Genomic DNA, 18,283 nt, shown 5'->3' with positions numbered 1-18,283 from the left:
GGCATGACCTCACATGAAAATTAATGTCATCACACTGATGGGAAAAAGAGAAAACAGAACCACAAATAATGCATGACTAAATTGATCTGACTTTATCAACAGGAAGCAGCTCTGTTGATTGGGTATGCCTTTGTTGTCCTCCAAAGAGCTGTCTGACATTTCAGGGTGGTTTAGCTGGTTGTGCAGATGTGCAGATTTAATTAATTTTTCCCTGGCTCTGTGTATCACCCTCCTTTCTTCATAGATGTAGAGTAAATTAGAAATGTCTGCTTCTATTATTTTCTCTCTCTCATCTCTCTTTCACGGTCTTCCCTGTGGCATGTTCACAAGTGTCTTTGTTCAAGTTCATCAAAGGGCATCTGTGGTCCTGCTACCTCTTTCTCTCTCTCCTTCTCCCCTCTGCCCTCTTTTTCTTCCTCTCCTCCCTGTCTCCTCTGCCCTTCACACAAAGACCATCCTTCAGGGCTCCCCGCTCCTCCCTTCCAGAATGTTTACAGAAAACACACACACAAAAGACCTGATGGCCCTTCAAATCAACCCCATAGAAACTCAGCATAGCTTGACCTTGTGCCTGTGAACTCAGTGAGACAGACGGAGCTATGATTTTATATTGCAGTCAACACATGGCCCCAGGCTGTGTCTGAGAGGGAAGTCAGAAGGAGAGAGATGGAACTGTCTCTCTGAGTCTTTACACAATGTACTGCTTGCATTCAGACAGGTATACAGGACAAATATACACGACTGAGCTGGTCATGCAAGAAGGAAATATGTAGCATAGAGGTGCTGCTGGTATCGACATCACTCTTCTTAGACTGAGGAAAACACACACCTAAATGATCTTGATATAGCAGTGGGAATATCTAATGCCATATGACTGTGTAGACAGAAACAATGCTCTATTTAACAAATACCCGTCTCTACACAGCCATAGCTGATGTTACAGTAGGACACTGCTCCTGTGTTGAAAGTAGTGACTGTAAGCCCATTGGCTGTCCACTGTTAGCCCCGTATGCCAGTGGTTAGGTCAACGGTTCTATTGTTAGACCAGGGGAGAACCACTGTCCCCTCGCATTGAGAATTTCAAGTTGAAGGCCAACTGCAGTACTGCAGGCATTGTTTCCAGAAAACAGGATACCCCATTATAGTGACTGGGAAAATGACAATCTTTGTGGTCAATATTGGTGGCTATATATACAATATATAAAATAAAAATCAAATCAATCATGCTACCAACAATTGTTTCTATTTCACCACATGTATGTCCTTGAACTGATTACTTTAAAATCACACACAGACAAAGGATAATTTAGTTGCTATTGGTAGTCTGAGGTACCCAGCCTTCAACTTAAGATACACTGAGCTAGCCTGCAATGTCACTTCCTAGAGTAGCTCAAACTGCGCATGCAACATTTCCAAAAACATGTAGCAAGATGGTGACATGTTGATATGGCACTTCCTGATCTTCAAATGTGCCACTGAGCATTCTCATCGGAAACAATGGGGTGACTTCATCAATGGATTTATTTTACAGTCTAGTTGGACTCTAGTTGATTAAGTTCATGTCATGTCTCTATCTTGGCAAGGGGATTGTGATCAGATTCCGAGCTTCCTGTCCATGTGTCAACACAAGGATGACATAAACCCACTGTAGTGTAAAAAGTAGTACTTCGGGAGGGAGAGATGGTGTAAGATGAGGTAGCTACTCACCATTAGGTCCTTTCCTGCCCATTTACACTCGTCTCTTCTGGAGGTGGAGGCAGGCCATGGGATCTACATAGACACAGAGAGATAAGGATACTTCACGACACAATACACATAGATATAATAACCTTAATCAGCCACTAGCGATCCTAACTTCAACCAGTCCCTAACCCTAGTCCCTCGACCAAGCAGCTGTTCAGCTAACAGGCCTTAAATTAGCTGAGGTGGTTCTGCCAGCAACGTTACTACAAAATGTACTTTTGTAGGAGGGAGCTCATATTTTATGAGATTTCATTGATGTGTATGTGTCTTCTTGCGGGCCTGTGTATGTTCACATGTGTATATGTGTGTGGTGGGTGTAGTGGAGTCACAATGTGATTTGTTCTCCACTTTGTTTCCGATTACGCATTATTCATCCAGGTGTGCGTGGAGTGCCTAACATGCCAGTATGAGATCCTGCACAACAGCTCAGATCTGAATGAATCATCAGCCACTTCTCTGTAGAAACCATGGAGAATGATAGAGGCCTCTAGGTGCCAAAAGGCTGTATTAGCATAGGCAGCGCCATTGAGTGCTTCCACCATTTTAATGTAGTCACCTTGGTGGGACTTCCAACTTTATTGGCTTATCCCTCCTGGTGACCCTGTTAGAGTCATGTTCAACCGGGTCATCAGGAGGGATCAGCCAATAGTAAAGAAGAAAATGTCATTCTTAAAAATGGAGATTGCCTCAATAGCACTGCCTATGCTGTCACAGGTGTTATAATGGCACAGATTCAAAGATGAGTCCTCTATCTATCTCTATAGTAGAAACAGAGTCCCTGGCTGAAACTGGCTAAGACTGACAGGGGTGAGATAGCTACAGACGTAAGATCTTAATTTGATCACCCTGTTGCAGGATCATTTTCCTGAAATGCAGGAAATGTTAAACTTGTAGTGTATTTGAGGTTTAAAAAGGTTTCCACCCAAACATTTCAGACATGAGTTTCCCTTACGAAAAGTGTATCAACCCCTAAAAAATTGTTCATGAACTATAATCCACATAATAATTCACATTTCTTTTTGCTGCAAGATGTATTGATTATAATGCGTTATAAGTGTTTTGTAACTGTTACCTGTGCCATATCTCTGCTGATGTTGACTAGGTTGAAGGAGAATATGTGGTCCTTGGCTCCCACCACCAGACGACCCTTCTCCTCGTCCAATAGGAACGTGTGGTAGGCAGAGCTATTCACCTGGCCCTCAAACGTCACCAAGTTATTAGACTCCAACATCTCTGGAGAGGAGAACAGAGGGAGGGAGGGAGGGAGGGAGGGAGGGAGGGAGGGAGGGAGGGAGGGAGGGAGGGAGGGAGGGAGGGAGGGAGGGAGGGAGGGAGGGAGGGAGGGAGGGAGGGAGGGAGGGAGGGAGGGAGGGAGGGAGGGAGGGAGGGAGGGAGGGAGGGAGGGAGGGAGGGAGGGAGGGAGACAGAGACAGACAGAGAGAGACAGAGAGAGACAGAGAGAGACAGAGAGAGAGAGAGAGCATTAACAATTGGTAACCATATTACTTCCTATAGTTTGAAAAGGGAATTAGTGAAGTCTTAGCATACAGCATCTAATAGAACAAATCTTATAGAGCACATGTTGACCTGTCTCCTCAGTATATCATAATGTCAGAGGGGAAACATCCCATCCCCACATGAAGACACATCCTACACTCTCCCCATAGCAGAACCCTTTGAAGAAACCTTTTTGGTTCCTGTAAAAAAAAAAATAGTTCCATGGGGTGCTACCTGCAACAAAAAAGGTATCTAATTGGAACCTAAAGGGGTTATCCTATGGGGACAGCTGAATAACCCTTTTGGAACCATTTTCCCTAATAGCGTAGCAGCAGGGATACGATCTCAACTCCAAAAGCCTAGGGAGGTACCAGAAAGAGAGGGTGCTTTGGCTGAGATTTAATAAAAAAATGTTAGTGTGATCTCTCTTGCCCAATCACACATTCTCCCTCACACCCTCTTCCCCACACTAGTTTGTGTCCAACAAATATGTATTCTATGAATCAGATGCAATGACCAAATTGTGGCAATGACCAAATGGTCTGGCTGGGGGAACTGACCTTGACTGGCCAGCCAAGCAGAACTGAACCACAGAACAAACTCACAGCGGAAGACGGAGACAATTCTCCATACAGAATGACCAGCCTGTCTCAGAGTAGACACTGGCGAAATCACTGCAAACCACAACAACCATGAGGTCATTTAAATTGTTGTATTAAAATGTGCACAACATCTATAACAACCACCATTGAACATTCCCCAAAAGTTCTCATTCGGTTTCCAGCTAATCTAATAACACAATGTACATTTACCAGTAATGTTTTCCCAGCAAACCATCATTGGTTCAGTGAACGTTCCCGGAACATTCGTTAGGTTACTGCAAATTTTCTCATAACACAAGAACTGTCCATTTGTGGTGATGATTATAGAATGTTTGTATAAAACAATCGCCGGAGGTTGCAAGACCTTTCCTACAAAATAAAACATTTAGGGAAGCTCAGCGTTACACCGTGAATGAAATTTAAAAGCAATGTTCCCGCTTCAGCAGAGAATGCATTCACGGTAAACGCTACATATGTCGGCTCGATCGGATATTACCTTTATATTTCTATTGTGGAATCTGTAAAGCTGAATCATTACAGATTGCTTAGAGTCCTTAATCTATTATTTAAGGTTCACAGAATATTTCATTAGGTTGTGGGAACAGTCTGGTGAGAACATTGTGGGGACATCACAAAAGATATGTTCCCAAAACACAAAACTGTCCAGTTGTACAGATGAGTCTACAATGTTTTTTTAGGGCGCAAAAAAATATTCACCTGATGTTACAAAAACATTCCACACAAAAACATTCCACACAAAAATGTCCACACAATAATATTTCTCTCTGATATGTATCTTGTCATTTCCCCACAATGTTCCCACAATGTAAATACATGTGTTAGGACATTTTTACTCTTTTGGGAATCACACACAACGTTCCCACAACCTAATGAAATATGCTGGGATTTTTTAAAGAACAGATTAAATGTGTTCTAGGAACCTTTTTGTAATATCAGGTGAATGTTACATAGAAATGTTCTATAATAATCACCACGACTGGACAGTTTTTGTTTTATGAGAAAATTTGCAGTGACCTAACGAATGATCTGGGAAACTAAACAATTTTAGTTTTAGTCTTCCTGTAGGCTCTGGTGAACCACTTCAAACTTCAAAAAACAGCCCAGTATTGTACAATACAATGTTTGCAACCTGAGGGGTGTTATTTTGACCGCCTTTCAAGATGAAACTGTAACCTTTACCTGCTGCCAAAATTGTTTTCTCACACCTAATTCTCTCTCACACTCCATCTCTAACACCACACACACACACACACACACACACACACACACACACACACACACACACGCGCGCGCGCGCACACACACACACACACACACACACACACACACACACACACACACACACACACACACACACACACACACACACACGTACCCACCCACATATGCACACACCATTCCTTCTCACACTCTCTCCTCACCCAATGAACCCACCAACACCCATCGCCCACACCAGCTGACCACCCGTGCATTTGTGTGTGGGAGGGAGAGAGGGAAAGAGAGGAGGGAGGAAAAATATAAGGAAAAATATAAAATGATGAAGAGGTATTGTGAATCTTGTGAATAAGCGAAAGTCAGGAGGAGGGAGGGACAGGGAGAGAGGGGAAGAGACAGGGAGAGAGTAAGGGGCAGGGAGAGAGTGAGCGACAGGGAGAGAGGGGAAGAGGCAGGGAGAGAGTGAGGGACAAGGAGAGAGAGGGAGGGACAGGGAGAGAGTGAGGGACAGGGAGAGAGGGGAAGAGACAGGGAGAGAGTGAGGGACAGGAAGAGAGGGGAAAGACAGGGAGAGAGTGAGGGACAGGGAGAGAGTGAGCGACAGGGAGAGAGGGGAAGAGACAGGGAGAGAGTGAGGGACAGGGAGAGAGGGGAAAGACAGAGAGAGAGTGAGGGACAGGGAGAGAGGGGAAGAGACAGGGAGAAAGTGAGGGACAGGGAGAGAGTGAGGGACAGGGAGAGAGGGGAAGAGACAGGGAGAGAGTGAGGGACAGGGAGAGAGTGAGGGACAGAGAGAGAGGGGAAGAGACAGGGAGAGAGTGAGGGACAGGGAGAGAGGGGAAGAGACAGGGAGAAAGTGAGGGACAGGGAGAGAGTGAGGGACAGGGAGAGAGGGGAAGAGACAGGGAGAGAGTTTGGGACAGGGTGAGAGGGGAAGAGACAGGGAGAAAGTGAGGGACAGGGAGAGAGTGAGCGACAGGGAGAGAGGGGAAGAGACAGGGAGAGAGTGAGGGACAGGGAGAGAGGGGAAAGTCAGGGAGAGAGTGAGGGACAGGGAGAGAGGGGAAGAGACAGGGAGAAAGTGAGTGACAGGGAGAGAGGGGAAGAGACAGGGAGAGAGTGAGGGACAGGGAGAGAGGGGAAGAGACAGGGAGAGAGTGAGGGACAGGGAGAGAGTGAGGGACAGGGAGAGAGGGGAAGAGACAGGGAGAAAGTGAGGGACAGGGAGAGAGTGAGGGACAGGGAGAGAGGGGAAGAGACAGGGAGAGAGTGAGGGACAGGGAGAGAGGGGAAGAGACAGGGAGAGAGTTTGGGACAGGGTGAGTGTGTGTGTGTGAGATAAGTGGCAATAATGAAGTAACCACAGCGTAAAGTCTCTGAGGAACTGTTAAGATGAGTGTCTGTAACACCCTGTAATTCTGGGCGCCTTAGTCCCTACACTCTTCCATTTATATTTCTCTTCTCTCTCTCTCTCTCTCTCTCTCTCTCTCTCCCTCTCTCTCTCTCTCTCTCTCTCTCCCCACAGACCAATGTGGTTTGACGTAGGCAGTAGTGGCATACTCCCTTCTCACGTATGGTTTGAAAGCTAGGTGGAATATCTGTTTGTTCAAGATCTGTGTCTGATCTTAGAAGCACATTTCTTCACACAGATGAACTACAAAAACATAGCTACCATGTATTACCATTGGTCTCATCTATCAGAATACATAAGATGGTTGGACAGCTCTCCAGAGGGTTGGACTCCTGAGCTTGGTAGAACAAAAGTATTTTCCCTGAAATGTTTTCATCAAGTAGTGTTTTTCCTGAAATAGTGACAGCCATTTGTGAGTGTTCTCTGGAGAAACATTAGTAATGTTCATTATGGCCATGTGTTTAATATCACTGTGTGTGGGTAGAGGTATAGCTCGCTAGACTAATGGGAATGTTCTGTTGACGTAGTCCAGGTCACACCACAGTCATACATTACACTGTGTATGTTTTCAGCTTCTGTGTTACACCAATCAATAATCTATAACCAACACGAAACCTCGCTACAACCAATATACAACCCACCTGAAAGCTCTCTACACCACTCTACAGCCAGTTGCTAGATGATATTCTAAATGTGGGATTGGTAGTAGATGTATGTTAGTAGATGTATTACTATGTGTGATAACGAAAACTTTAGCCGATGAAAGGTTTCAGAGTGCTATATGCTGAATCAACACCTTATTGTGCAGTTGGTTGTTAGCTGAGGGTGTATTGCTTTGTAATAAATTGAAACGTTTATTAGTGACTCGGTTCTGTTTGTCACAGGATGTATTTTGTGTTGTTACATATTTGAACATGTACATCAGGAAGTGGAATTCTCAGAAACGATTGAAACTTCAACTATTGGCAGTGCAGGATCTGTATCGTTATCTCTCTCTCTCCGTCTCTCTGTCTCTCTTTATGTCTCTCTCTCTGGGAATGAATAAATGTGTACATCATGAATGTTTCAGCAGGGAGAATGCCCCCTATCTGAAGTGTGTTTATATGTCAGAACCCCCGGGAGGGAGGAGCGAGAGAGGAGAAGGGAAAGAACATAGGGGAGGAAAAGAGGAGAGAAGTGGACAAAGTAAAAGAAGAGATGGATATGCATGCAGTTTAAGAAAAAGGCAATGTAAGGGAAAATGTGCAAAGGAAGTAGAAAGACGAGAGACAGAATAAGAGACGGAGGGGGAGAGATAAAGAGAGAGCGAGAGACCGCCTGCTTCTAGTTAGAAACATATTCCCTCAAGTCCCCTTCATCTGCTCTGTCACAAACACACCGCACTTTTCATTGAAAGCACTCCTCTCCTACACACACCCCAGCATTATCCCCCCCCCACCCCAAGCACACACACACACACACACACACACATACACACACACCTGAACAAACAAAGATACAGAGGTGTGCGTTTCTGTAATCCTACTGTATATGAAATCCACTGTGTGAAAAGTAAGCAGCTAATTGCATAGATCCCAGCCTGCTTGTCGTATAAACAGTGGCGTGTCAGACATGTAGAGAACCAGTCCGGGAATCACCATTTTAACACACACCACAGCTCAGGTGAGGGGGTGTGTTTGTGTGGGACTAGTATCCATGAAAACCATTCACCAGAGTATAGTGAGATTATTAAAAAGTAAACAGGGACAACTGCTGACATACAGACACACACATGCACGATTAAGCATATGTGGATCCACACAGCAACTCTTATCTGTATCCTCCTGGTCAGAATCAACTCCTAGACCTACTACTCATTCGCATTCTGCATAGGGGCTCATTTGGAAAGAGAGACGGACAGGTGAACAGACATATGGGAAGTGGGGTCACAAGATGTCAGCTGTTAACCTTTCCCTATCCCCACTATTCATTTTTCTTCCTTTCCCACACTCTCCATTCAACTTTCCCCCTCTCTCAGATGCAATATGCTCCACCCTCCCCACTCTATTTTATTTCAATGCGCTCTCCCATGTCACCCCTCACCCAAACGATCTATTTTTGCCTCTTTCTCTTTTCTCTCTTTCCATCTCTGCCTTTCTGTTCTCCAGTCACTTCATCCTCCACCTTCCTACATCTGTCTCACACTCTCAGTTAAGACACAGCTTTATTTTATGTGAGACCTTTATAAATTAATTATTTGATCCTACATTCTCTCTCTCTCTCTCTCTCTCTCTCTCTCTCTCTGTCTCTCTGTCTCTCTCTCTCTCTCTCTCTGTCTCTCTCTCTCTCTCTCTCTCTCTCTCTCTCTCTCTCTCTCTCTCTCTCTCTCACTCTCTCTCTCTCTCTCTCTCTCTCTCTCTCTCTCTCTCTGTCTCTCTCTCTCTCTCACTCTCTCTCTCTGTCTCTCTCTCTCTCTCTCTCTGTCTCTCTCTCTCTCTCACTCTCTCTCTCTCTCTCTCGCTCTCTCTCTCTCTCTCTCTCTCTCTCTCTCTCTCTCTCTCTCTCTGTCTCTCTCTCTCTCTCTCTCTCTCTCTCTCTCTCTCTCTCTCTCTGTCTCTCTCTCTCTCTCTCTCTCTCTCTCTGTCTCTCTGTCTCTCTCTGTCTCTCTCTTTCTTTGTTTGTTTCTGGGCTGGAGGGCATAGGGAGAGTTAAGTGCTGCGATAGAAAATATCAGAAGCACATCTAAGCAATAAAACATATGAGCCAGTATTGTATGGTATGTTGCCCTATATCTCAAGGCCTTCTTGTTATAGATCAGCTGACATCCACATGGCTGTGTGTGTTTGCTCAGTAACAGCAGATAAAGCTTCTCCTGATCATATCAACACAGAGACTCTCGGTTATATCTGTCTGAGGGGTGGAGTATAGACAATGAACAGTGAAGTGTTCTACATTTTTAAATTTAACCTTTATTTATCTACGCAAGTCAGTTAGGAACAAATTATTATTTACAATGATGGCTTATACCGGCCAAAGCCTTAGACCCGGACAACGCTGGGCCAATTGTGCACAGCCAGATGGGACTCCCAATCACGGCCGGATGTGACACAGCCTAGAATCGAACCAGGGTCTGTAGTGATGCCTCTAGCACTGAGATGCAGTGCCTTAGTGCCTTAAAAATTGTAATATCTTACGTTTCACTGAGTCGTGGCTGAATGATGACACAGATAATATAGAGCTGGCAGGATTTTCCATGCACCGGCAGAACAGAGAAGAAGCTATTTTGCAAATGTCATGAGATATTGCTCACCTGAGGTACCTTATGATAAGCTGTAGACCACACTACCTACCAAGAGAGTTCTCATCTATATTATTCGTAGCCGTCCATTTACCATCACAGACAAATGCTGGCACTAATACCGCACTCAACCAACTCTATAAGGCCATTAAACAAACAAGAAAATGCTCATCCAGAACCGGCACTCCTAGTGGCTGGGGACTTTAATGCAGGCAAACTTAAATCAGTTATACCAGAATTTTTACCAGCATGTCACATGTGCAACCAGAGGGAAAAAATCTCTGGAACACTTTTACTCCACACACAGAGATGCATACAAAGCTCTCCCCCACCGTCCATTTGGCAGATCTGACCACAATTCTATCCTCCTGATTCCTGCTTACAAGCAAAAACTAAAGCAGGAAGTACCAGTGATTTGCTCAATACGGAAGTGGTCAGTAGACGCGGATGCTATGATACAGGACTGTTTTGCTAGCACTGAGTGGACTATGTTCCGTGATTCATCCAATGGCATTGAGGACTATACCATATCAGTCATCGGCTTCATCAATAAGTGCATTGACGTCGTCGTCCACACAGTAACCATACAGTACGTACATATCCCAACCAGAAGCCATGGGTTACATGCACCATCTGCGTCGAGCTAAAGGCTAGAGCGGACGTTTTCAAGGAGCGGGACACTAATCTGGACACTGATTAGAAATCCCGCTATGCCCTCAGACGAACCATCAAACAAGCGTCAACACAGGATTAAGATTGAATCCTACTACACTGGCTTTGACCCTCGTCGGATGTGGCAAGGCTGTGAGCAAGAACTTTTCAAGAACTTTAAACAGGTCAACATTCACAAACCAGGATGTGTACAAAAAGCTTGCGTGGAACAACTGGCAAGTTTCTTCACTGACATTTTCAACTTCTCCTTGGCCGAGTCTGTAATACCTACATGTTTCAAGCAGACCACCATACTGTAGTCCCTGTGCCCAAGGAAGCAAAGGTAACCTGCCTAATCGATTACCGCCCCGTAGCACTCACGTCAATAACCATGAAGTACTTTGAAAGGCAGGTCATGGCTCACATCAACAGCATCCTCCCATACACCCTTGACCCACTCCAATGTGCATGCTGCCCCAACAGATCCACAGATGACACAATCTCAATCACACACCACACCGCCCTTTCCCACCTGGACAAAAGGAACACTTATGTGAGAATGCTGTTCATCGACTACAGCTCAGCATTCAACCTCATAGTGCCCATGAAGCTCATCATTAAGCTCAGGACCACGGGACTAAACACCTTCCTCTGCAACTAGATCCTGGACGTCCTGGCGGGCCGCCCCCAGGTGGTAAGGATAGGCAGCAACACGTCTGCCACGCTGATCTTCAACACGGTGGCCCCTCAGGGTTGTGTACTTACTCCCCTCCTGTACTCCCTGTTCACCCACGACTGCATGGCCAAACACGACAACACCATCATTAATTTTGCTGATGAGACAACAGTTGTAGGCCTGATCACCGACAATGATGAGACAGCCTATAGGGAGGAGGTCCGAGAACTGGCCATGTGGTGCCGGGACAACAACCTCTCCCACAATGTGAGCAAGACAAAGGAGCTGATCATGGACTACAGGAAAAGGCAGGCCGAACAGGCCCCATTAACTTCAACAGGACTGTAGTTGAGCGGGTCGAGAGTTTCAAGTTCCTTGGTCTCCACATCACCAACAAATTATTATGGTTTAAACACACCAAGACAGTAATGAGGAGGGCACGACATTACCTTTTCCCTCTCAGGAGACTGAAAAGATTTGGCATGGGTCCCCAGATCAAAAGTTCTACAGCTGCACAATCGAGAGCATCCTGATCGGTTGCATCACCGCTTGGTATGGAAACTGCTCGGCATCTGACCATAAGGTGCTACAGAGGGTAGTGCGTATGGCCCAGTAGATCGCTGGGGCCAAGCTTCCTGCCATCCTGGACCTATATAATTGGCTGTGTCAGAGGAAAGTCCATCAAATTCTCAGAGACTCCAGTCACCCAAGTCATAGACTGTTTTCTCTGCTACCACACAGCAAACGGTACCGGAGCGCCAAGTCTAGGACCAAAAGGCTCCTTAACAGCTTCTACCCCCAAGCCATAAGACTGCTGAGCAATTAATCAAATTGCCACCAGAATAGTAACATTGACCTGCCCCCATTTGTTTTGTAAACTGCTGCTACTCGCTATTTATTATCTATGCATAGTCACTTCACTCCTACCAACATGTACAAATTACCTCAACTAACCTGTACCTTTGCAAAAGTTTTGTGGTTATATGGCCAATATGCCTTGGCTAATGGCCTTACAAAAGTACACCGCGTTGTGTCATGCATAAGAACAGCCCTTAGCTGTGGTGTATTGGCCATATACCACACCCCCTCATGCCCTTTACTTAAATATATAACAGGGGATGGCAACTTAGTTTTGGCCTCCAGCCAATTTGTTCCTGAGTTTGTAGCTAGTCGGTGCGCCAGAACATAATTAACCTATTAACAAATAGCCTACTAGCTGCCCAATTCAAAGCACTACACTACACATTTAACACGTGGTTAGTGGGCTAATCAATTCATTGACAATAACATATTAATTTTGATCTGATTACATTGTTAAAACCACCTATGTATTCATGAATAGGCCTACTTACTCTATAAAAATATATTCATCTTACCTTATTTTTCCACTGCCAAACCAGTGTGTCTTGTTTGCAAATCTACTGTCGCTGTGTGCAAATAATTACATCTGAGATGTCATTATGAATCTAAGCATCGGAATTTTACCACCCCAGACACGTGGCCCGAGTCCGAAGCAGAAAGAAGGTAGGCCTCTTTAAGGAGTGCATGGTAACAGTATTGGAAGAAATAGCTATGTCAACATATATATGGATAACATAATTGCATAATAATCTGTCAAACAGCTAAACCTATTCCTCTTATTTCTTAGTGATCCAACAAAACCCTCTTGCTAATTTGTCTACTCAACTTTCAGCACCGGGCGCTGTCCATATTGATTTTAGAAATAGCAACCCACAGTCAAGTGGTGGCTGCATCTCAAATAATATTTTTTCTAATTTATCTAATTATATCCTATTGTCTTTATCATGGACATTTTCCCACTAATATTGTAATTAATCTTCACATGAAAGTTTTACACTTAAAAAAAAAATGTTGGTGCTTATTTATGTTTATGAATTACGTTCGTTAGATGAATTAGGCCAAGGTGCAGCGTGGTAGGCGAACATCTTACTTTATTTAAACACCGAAAACAAAACAAACAAAAAAACGAACGCAAAGTTCTGCAGGGTACACAGCACCTATACAAAATCAAGATCCCACAAACTAAAGGGGGAAAAAAGGCTGCCTAAGTATGATCCCCAATCAGAGACAACGATAGACAGCTGCCTCTGATTGGGAACCATACCAGGCCAAACAAAGAAATAGGAAAACTAGAATGCCCACCCAAATCACACCTCAACCCAACCAAATAGAGAAATATAAAGGCTCTCTAACGTCAGGGTGTGACATAATGCTAAATCATTTGACCGCTGTATGTTGAGATTCTTGTTTCCTAACTTTAAAGACCATATACCCATCACATCCCACATTATGATAATGAAGTCCCCGTGTGTGTAACTCAAATGTGTGTTTGGGTTTGAATTGGGAAGGTGTAAAACATATCAACGAGAGAAGGAAGGCAATCAATCTTATGGTATAGGCCGAAATTCTCTTCAGTTCCTGAGCTATCACTCCTCATGCCATGAAGGAGAAAATAATTCCAGCATTACACTTTGATTCATTGATTGAATAAAACTATTTCAATGCATTTGCATCATGACGCTCATGTGATGGAATTCCGATTCAGATTCACTTTTGTCCTACAAGAGGAAATCATACCACTTCTAACACATCACATAGGCCTAAACAACACATAAAGGAAACACAACAAGAAACAAACAATAGGAACAGTCAGGCAGATGCCTTTCCTACCCTCCTACCCCACCCCACACCTGCCCACATGGGGAATTGTTTATAAGAGTGATAGCCCCTGGGATGAAGGTCCTCCATTTAATTGTCTGTTTTCTCTGACCTGATGGTCTGGGGTGGAGATCATGTGGCGTGCTCTGCGCTGTATAGTATGTTCGTTCAGTAGGTGAGGGGGATCCAATCAGTTCATTTAGATGTTTTTTATAGTAGGTCTATATTCTCCTCCACTGATATGTAATAGCCTATACACTTTATTTTAATGCAAACTTTCAGAACATACATTGCAAAACTTGAAAGAACGTGTGATTCTCGCGGTCAAGCAAAATGAGTAACACCTAGCTATTTTAAGATGAATGTACTAACTGTAAGTCGCTCTGGATAAGGGCATCTGCTAAATGGGGCGGCAGGGTAGCCTAGTGGTTAGAGCGTTGGACTAGTAACTGGAAGGTCGCAAGTTCGAACCCCCGACCTGACAAGGTACAAATCTGTCGTTCTGCCCCTGAACAGGCAGTCAACCCACTGTTCCTAGGCCGTCATTGAAAATAAGAATTTGTTCTTAACTGACTTGCCTAGTTAAATAAAGGTAAAATAGAAAATGACTCAAATGTATCATCTGAAGAAGAAACAACGATACAATGTAGCCTAACAACATCGCTTGCAAACTACACTGATGTGAGATTAGTATCAATATAGAAGCACTGGTCCTCTTAAAATTTTATTCCATCTTTCATATAATTAGGCATATCGTATGGTCTACTCTTCCCATAACAGTCACGTCAAGCATAGGGTTGCTATACAATTCAAATGTGAAAACAATATACCCTTGACAAAACTATAAAATAGCTCCCGACTACCATGAGATGTATAGATTTCATGTATTACATGAATGGTGACCACAGCCCTTTTGAAAATACATTTAAATCATGTTTTAATGCTCCATGTTTTCAATGTATTCAATTGAAAATTTGGCTCTCAATGCTGCTTTACTTCCAGGCTATTATGACTCATCTGGCAGTTCCTTCTCTGTATGTTCCCTAGTCACTGTCCACAACACCAGGCTTCACACAAGCATATTTCAGCATGTCATCTGTCTCTGTGGGATACTGATGGGTAAAGCATAGACAAATAAACATCCTTATATATTAAACATTTGAAAGTAACCTCCCTCATTCCATGCTCTGATTAAAAATCTATTCAGACTCAGACAAACCAGTGGATAACATTACTACTAAGATGTACATGACCTCAGGAGGAGAGAGAGAAGGGTAGAGAAACATGGGAGAAAGGGGGCAGGAGAGAGAGTTTTTTGTGTGTGTGTGTGTGTGTGTGTGTGTGTGTGTGTGTGTGTGTGTGTGTGTGTGTGTGTGTGTGTGTGTGTGTGTGTGTGTGTGTGTGTGTGTGTGTGTGTGTGTGTGTGTATCTGCGTGTGTCTTGGCTGTGGGTATCAAAGGGGTGGATAGGTCTGACAGAGACAGAGCTCCTGGAAGTCCCCTCACTGGCCATGAAACTAAAGTACCCTCTCTTTCACTCTCCTTCCCTCGCATTTCTTCTCCTTCAAACTCTCCTTTTGTCTTCCTCTATTTCCCAGACACTTAACAATATGCCCTCCACTTTTCCTGGCTAGGACACATGTATGACATACTGTACAGCTAAGCTTAAGTTCCTATATCCCTGCCACTGTACAGAAATCCATTCAAATCTCGCCTCAGGCGACCAGTGATATATCTTTCTCTACCCTGTCCCTCTGCTGCCCTGCAGTCTTATAGTCCTGCTGGCCTGCTGTTGTTACAGTTGGACCATGTTAAGGTAAGGAGGCTATTGCTATACTTCCACCATGCTTCTCACCCCTTCACTGACCCCCTGTCCTATTGCCCTCTGCAGTTAGGGTTAAGGATGTGTGTTCGTGTGTGTGTGTGTGTGTGTGTGTGTGTGTGTGTGTGTGTGTGTGTGTGTGTGTGTGTGTGTGTGCTGAGTGCCACCTGTAGGGGTCAGGTTTTCTACACGCCCCGGAACCTGTGGTTCACAGAGAAGACCAACCACACACACACACACACACACACACACCTCACATCTCAACCCACAAATGTTTAGCAATATAAAGTAATTTAGCTTTTATCCACAGCAGCGTTTAAGCCTATAATCATAATGAAACAGTCAGTATGAACGGATCCATATCAGAGACTGACATTCTACCCTGAGCTCTGTGCAGGTCTGTGCTGCTGTGCCTATGTGGCTCTGCAAAATGTCGCCATGTTGTGTTTCTGTAGTTCTGTGCAGTGCTGTGGTATAATAGAGAAATCCCAGAAGGCTGGTGATATAGAGATGACTGATACATACACACAGGTATCAATACATACAGATGGCCAAAGTGCATGTGATCGGGCATGCATGTGTGTTTGTACATGTGTGTTTGTACATGTGTGTTTGTGAGAGAGAGACAGAGAGAGAGAGAGAGAGAGAATGTGTGTGTGTGTGTGTGTGTGTGTGTGTGTGTGTGTGTGTGTGTGTGTGTGTGTGTGTGTGTGTGTGTGTGTGTGTGTGTGTGTGTGTGTGTGTGTGTGTGTGTGTGTGTGTGTGTGTGTGTTTGTGCGTAATTATGAGTGTGATGGTGCTGAGAGAGAAACGTCTCTGTTTGGGAGAGCCATCTGTTGAGACAGACTTACACCGTTCATCCTCACCATAATTACCATGCAGGGAACGACAGAGCGGAAAAACGACAACCACGAAAACAAGAGGGAGAGAAGGATAGATAGATGAGTGATACTTCACTTAACCACTGGCAAGTCAGACTCTATCATCTCTGATTACTAACAAGCTGACAACAATAGAGAAAAGATAGCACTGTACACTCATACGCATAGCTGATTATGTGGATGCTCTGATAAAGTATTCTATGAAATAAGAGATCGTTCAGTTCCACCTGACTTATACCACACAGTGGAAGAGGTGGATATCTCCCAGAGCTGGGAGATACATAGATACATACAAACATATGGTGCAGAGTGCATAGGCTATACATTAAATGTTTTATTCAATAATAATCATACCAAACATGCATCTCTCATTTTTAGGAAAAAATAAAGTTATTGCAACTAGATTATGGTTGTGCTCAAAATGTGCTTTATAAAGCCACTACTATACACTATCTAAAAGCAACCAAACAACATCACTGAAATAAGGGTGGCACTTTATATTGACACACATATTAGACATGAGTCCTGCTATATTTCAACATATAGCCTATATAGGTCTCAAATAGAAACAACAACATCATATCAATTCTGCTTCTGCTCTTTCTCAATACAAACAGCCACAGAAACCGTTGTCCCTGCCAGACATGCATACAGACAAGTAAACATAGAGAGCAGTTGGTGAGAAGACAGTCAGCATAGAGGATTCTTCTTGTAAAGTAATAGGAGAAATAGGAAAGGAACATGGTATAGTAAATGTCAGAGTAAAGGTGGACTGACCTTTGTAAGAGAGTTTTAGCCGGGGAACATTGCTCTTTTTCTGCTGGGCTCCAGAGAGAGCCACCACCCCACACAGCAGCACCACCGTGCCCCAGAGAGAGGCCATGATCCAAGGGGGAAAGAGGCCAGACAGGTCCCTGAAGCACCAGTCCTCCAGAAGACAGTAATTCGCAAAGCCTTACCAGAATCTGTCCTAGGTTCAGGGGTTAGGGGTCAGGGGTTCCAGAGACACAGAACCTGCAAAAGCAGCAGGGGTATGGGTCAGTGTCATAAAGGGCCAGCCTAAGGAAGTCAAACAGAACTGAGCCAAACTTAACTAACTGGGACTGAACTGAGCTAAACAGGAACCACACAGCAGACTCACATCACCCCAGTGTTGGAGGTCAGAGACAGGAGGAGTCCCACCATTCCGATCCCAGGGTGAGTGAGGGGACCTGGGCTAGAGATCAGCCTTGATGTGGGTCTCTGCTCCAGCAGTTCTCCAGTGTTGACTTTCTGTATGGTTTTCTATTTTCTCTCTTCGAGCCTCCCCTCGCTTAGAGCTCTGTCTTAAGTTAGTGCAGAAAAACTGGTCCAGTATGTTCCAGTTCCTAATCCAATTAGTTTGGGAAACAGAGTCTTTACTGAGACACTCCTTCTGTAGTTCTCACAAATTCACTATACAGATCCACTATATGTCTTCAACACAGCCCAGCTCAGCCTAGCCCTGTCCACACTGCACACTGCACACAGGGCAAATGAAAGCAGCTGAGGGAGCCAGCACAGCCAGAGGGGGGGAGGCGGGTAGAGCACGGGAAAGTGTGAGAGAGCGAGAGAGCTGCGAGAGTGAAAGAGAGAGGAGGGAGAGAGAAAGAGAGAGGGAAAGAAGGAGGGCAGAGTGAGTAAGAGAGGAGCAGTAAAGCATAGAGAATAGTAGAGCGGAGTGCTTAAATTGAATGCTGTGCTGTAATTGAACGCTGTAACGGAGAGGTTGTGACTGTTTATTTTCTACAATGAGCTCTACTGTTTTACCTCAGATTGCTCTATTCCTCT

The 18,283-nt window shown here is 44.4% G+C and overlaps 1 protein-coding gene across 1 annotated transcript in view; it reads right to left on the bottom strand.

Annotated features, from left to right (window-relative positions):
- The window catches only part of sema3ab (sema domain, immunoglobulin domain (Ig), short basic domain, secreted, (semaphorin) 3Ab), a 28,943-nt gene extending 10,972 nt beyond the window's left edge, over positions 1-17,971 (bottom strand). The window contains exons 1-4 of the mRNA XM_020480812.2: positions 17,616-17,971; positions 17,252-17,488; positions 2,816-2,976; positions 1,708-1,770 (exon numbers count right to left, since the gene is read on the bottom strand). Coding sequence (XP_020336401.1) covers positions 1,708-1,770; positions 2,816-2,976; positions 17,252-17,357 — 330 coding nt within the window. The 5' untranslated portion in view covers positions 17,358-17,488; positions 17,616-17,971. The remainder of the gene's footprint in view (positions 1-1,707; positions 1,771-2,815; positions 2,977-17,251; positions 17,489-17,615) is intronic.
- Positions 17,972-18,283: the final 312 nt, after the last annotated feature.

Source organism: Oncorhynchus kisutch, linkage group LG4 (assembly GCF_002021735.2).
Source record: "Oncorhynchus kisutch isolate 150728-3 linkage group LG4, Okis_V2, whole genome shotgun sequence".
NCBI lineage: Eukaryota > Metazoa > Chordata > Actinopteri > Salmoniformes > Salmonidae > Oncorhynchus > Oncorhynchus kisutch.
Note: the sequence above shows the minus strand (reverse complement) of the source record. Positions and strands in the feature narration are given on the sequence as shown.